The sequence below is a fragment of the Protobothrops mucrosquamatus genome, unplaced genomic scaffold, assembly GCF_001527695.2.
Source record: "Protobothrops mucrosquamatus isolate PMUCROS unplaced genomic scaffold, P.Mucros_1.0 scaffold103, whole genome shotgun sequence".
Classification (NCBI taxonomy): Eukaryota; Metazoa; Chordata; class Lepidosauria; order Squamata; family Viperidae; genus Protobothrops; species Protobothrops mucrosquamatus.
In genome coordinates, this window is record NW_015386476.1 from 285,999 (window position 1) to 290,553 (window position 4,555).

General features: G+C 32.9%; 1 protein-coding gene across 1 annotated transcript in view; it reads right to left on the minus strand.

Moving 5' to 3' along the window:
• Positions 1-4,555, minus strand: part of LOC107284570 (CUB and sushi domain-containing protein 1) — a 478,687-nt gene that overhangs the window by 56,606 nt on the left and 417,526 nt on the right. Inside the window, exon 47 of the mRNA XM_029283474.1 lies at positions 2,279-2,464. Within this exon, the coding sequence (XP_029139307.1) occupies positions 2,279-2,464 (186 nt within the window). The remainder of the gene's footprint in view (positions 1-2,278; positions 2,465-4,555) is intronic.

A 4,555-nucleotide genomic window follows, 5' to 3' on the forward strand; every position in this document is an offset into this window, starting at 1 on the left:
TTTTAAAACACCCCTTTAAAAATTGTTTCAATTTAGCGTTTTTTTTTTCCCTACTTGTGGCCGCTGCATAATAATTAATATGAAGCACTGTTCATAGATACATGTGACACTAGAAAGTTCTGTATGCATTGGCATACTTTAATATTTTGTGGTAAGTTCTTCTGATTTATCAGAACTACTTAGATTCTTGAATAAAAATATAAACTGTTGTACAGATGCCATATTTAGAGCAAATTACCTAGATATCTATCAGTCTTCCTCTTGTACATCATAGACATCACTGACACTATTTTTGCACATGAGAGCTGATTCAGGAAAATAAAATTCATGTAAATGAAGAGAAAAAAAAACCCTCTCCTCTTTCTATGCTGATTTATTTCTGCTGACATTCTTATGAACTGATGTTTACGTTCATGTATAGTGCCCCCAGTGTATAGTGCTTTCATCATGATTACACATCATATCACTAGAATGAGATTACTTTTCTATATTCATATACATGGTCAGACTTGGAATAGTCCTGATTTTTTTAAAACAAATCTTGGAAATATATATCATTCTATAATTTCTAGTGATTTCACTAGAAATTTGCTTTGCTATCCTTCTAGACAAATGATTGTTAGAAAGCTAAGTCCATTATTATGGTGTAATAACATTTAACAAAAACTATTTTCTGTTGCATTCCTTCTTGCTACATGTCTCATGTAGACTCCAAATTGTGCCCATAAGTTTATTGAATAAAAGTCATAGTGTATTATAAAAGTGATTTTTCATTAATAGTTAATTATTAGGAACCTGTCTCTTTCTCTCCATTTTTTTCACACTGGAAGCGCCTGGGAAAAACCCAATACTTTTTCTGTTTCTCCCAGGCAAGAAACACCATATGTCATTTTACTGCTATGTTTTCTGAAAATTAATATACTTAAGATAGTAAAAACCTATCATAAACAATAGCTAATTTCTCTTTTGGAATAGAATTATATATAAATATAATTACTTTGCCACATATCTGCTTCCAAACTTTTGGAAGCTGATTTTAATCATTATTATATATATATACTCTCCCAACAAAAAACAACTCGGTTTCAAGAGATTTACTGAACGATAAACAATAAAAGCATAATAAAAGCTGAGTTGATGTGGTGTAGACATGTAGGACAGGAGAGACTCAGGTTTCTACATAGATGTTCATTGGGTAATCTTTTCTTCTTCTTTTTTTTTGGGTGTAAAGAATATTTAGCAGATGTTATAGTATATTTGCTGATAACCACACTTTGCTCCACATACAGTACACAATTTGATTGACGATTATTTGTTTCTACAGGGAAACAAGGAAGGGAATGCAATTTTATCATCAGCTGAAATTGTCAAGATTTGTCTTGCTAAAAGACAAAATAAGGGAAACATGTTTTATACAATATAGAGAATAGAAATATCTGATGACGTCAGCTTAAGCTTGTTCTTAAGATAGCATAAAAATAATTATTATATCAATCTTCCAACTTCATCCAATAAAATCAACAGCATGTAAACCACCTGCACACACAAAAAGAGAGAGAGATTGTGCAAATGTAGATGGGTGTGATCCTCTGCTGTATCAGGATTCCAGAAGCACTGCAGGAAAAATTTTTTGGTGGTATCAGCTTTGCACTGTAATCTATTTGAGCAGAATGCAAAGAGGGAAGCATCAAGTGGGTACTTGTTCATCCTACTAGGATGCCAATTCCGACATTTAAGGATTGCATATCCAAAGAATACTTCCAAAGCAAATCAATATGATTCCCAATGTGTAGGAAATTCAGAAGCTAAAGTTCCAGTTTTACCTGAAGAAGATCAATGTAAGCAAGTAAACAGGAAAGGAGAACATCATAAATGCAATCCCAATTTTTTTGAAAAAATGAAATAGGGTAGTTGTGATATACCAAATTGATGTTTTCACAAGTTTTTCAATTTCATTGGGTTAATATTCACTGATTATCACTGAAATAAGATTATCTGAAGGGAGATAATCATGGCATAAGAAATGCATTATCTAGCTAATTTTCTACTAACTCATGAATAAATTAATTCTTTACTAAAGGAATACTAAATAAGATATGGGAATTTATTTAGTTCTATTTATTTATTAAATTTTTATGTCATCTACCTCACTGATTCAGTGACTCTAGGCTGCTTTAGAGGAAGTCATTAGAGCAGGCTAAAAGATTGTAGTGAACAGTCAGAAAAATAAACTAAAACTGCTACAACACTATATATATATTTTTTAAAAAATACTTACGTTTACAGACAGGTGGTCTTCCTTTATTACTCCACAATCCATCTTCTTGACACACTGCTGTTGTTTGTTGACCAGATTCTAGCTTGAAGCCTTCATTACATTCATATATCACTCTGCTGCCCAAAATAAATTCATTACCCCAAACTGAACCATTTCCCGGAGACTCTGGAATACCACAGGATACAGCTGAAAAGGAGGATTAAGGGGAAAAAATATCTTGACTCAGAAGATTATCTACTTTTGTAGATAAAAAACCCCCAATATATGTGTTACATGCGTCATGTTGTGGCTGAAAAAATACATTTAGTAGTTGTGCAAAAGCTGATATAACAGGGATATTTTGAAAAGAGGTACTTTACCACAACTAGTACAAATTTTCTACTCCATATTCCATAGTTTTTCATCCTGTATTCTCCTGATTTACTGCTTCTATTATATTAATATGAATGCATTAAACAATCTTGACTTCCTTGACTTATTTTTAAATATATTTTAAGTAGTTTTTCCCATGTACTTGATTTACAAGTACATGATATTCTCTGGCAATGACCAGGCTGAGCCCAAGGGAGGGGTCAAACATATCATAAGTCACAAATCCCTGCGTGCCCTCAAGAGATCCAAGTCCAGCACATCTTGAATGCCTTTCTTATCTCCCACCCACTTCCCTTGACACGCCGGCAATAAATGCTTTTGATCTAACCAGCTTAGCCCAAGCACACATAGACAAGCACACATAGACACATGTGTGTCTATGAAAGCACACATGTGTGCTATAAAATAGGCAGAGAAAGGAACTACACAATTTTCTGTAATAATGAACAGAGGCACATCCAATTCCAATCACTGTTTATGGTACAATCATAGTGTTTAATTACAGGTTATACCAGAAGAATCAATACTACAACTTCATACATAATGAAATTGCTCTGGGGGGAAATCCACAAAAGTATAAAAAATAAACTAAAACAAGTCTATGCTGATCAGTTTCAAGAGACTGGTTAGTATTCTAGGACAGAACAATGTTGTTTCCTAAAAATGCTGGGAACAAAATTATTCTGTGGGGATCTGTACTTTAAATACAACAGGAAGAAAGTCAGGTATGGTTCATGTGTGCAAGTGCAGGAAGGCCCAGGGAAGTGCAAGCCCAGAGAAGGAGGAAGGATTGTAAGTGAGTGAAAGGGAAAGTGGTATACGGTACATGTGAATGAAGTCGGAGAGGGGGAGGAGAAAGTTACCTGAATGATTTGTGACTTCTCTGATGAATTCCCATTGACTTTGCTTGGGGGAAACCAGCAGAGAAGATTGCCAATTATAATCACATGAGCATGGAGTGCTGCTACTAGTCATAAGTGTGAGCTGGCTGCCAAGCACCCAAATTTTGCTGATGTGACCGCAGTGGCAATGCAATGACTCTAATTTCTTTTTTTTTTTTTGTAATATATTTTTTAGATTTTTTTAAAAACATAAATCGCTTAATAATTGGTGAACAGTGTGTTGTCTGGGTTACATTTGTAAAACAACCACTAACAATTAATTTCTATACTCCATAATCCACATAATAGTTTTAGTTGATTTCCTCTTTTCCCAAAATATCCTCTTTTGCAAACATTGAGTTAATACAATTCTTATTGCTTTGATAGATAACAATTAAATATATATTTTCCCAATAGCCTTAAAAATAATAATCACATCAATATAATATTTCTTTTCTATCCAATCATTCTGGTTGCCTTATCATAGATCCTGTTATAGTTCTTATTTTAATTTGTTTCTCCCACCAAATGATTTTCTCAAAAAATAATTACATTTAAGAATTTAACTCTATTTTTCCATATGAACCACCTCACACTTTTACATTTCTTAAGGAATAGATAAAACAGTAGAAAAAAAAGAAAAAAAAGCAAGAGTAAAGAAGCATAAAAAATAACATACTACTTAAAATATATATCCCTCTTAAGCTAATATATATTTATTTCCTAAATTTCTTATTCTTTTTAACCATAATTAAAAATATGTTTAATCTTTAAACATTTCATTTAATACATCTAGTCATCTAGTTCTTTAACTCTTATTCAAAACATTTTTATCCATTATAATTTTCTTAAATTCAATCACATTTAAATATCTAAAACATTTCTTTTATCTAAGTCAGGCATGTCAAACTCGCAATGACATTTGACGTTGCGTGACGTATTGCAACTTTTCCCCATTGCTGGCAATGGAGTGGGCGCCATTTCAGCATGACGCATCCGGCCTGCGGGCCAGCAGTTTGATATG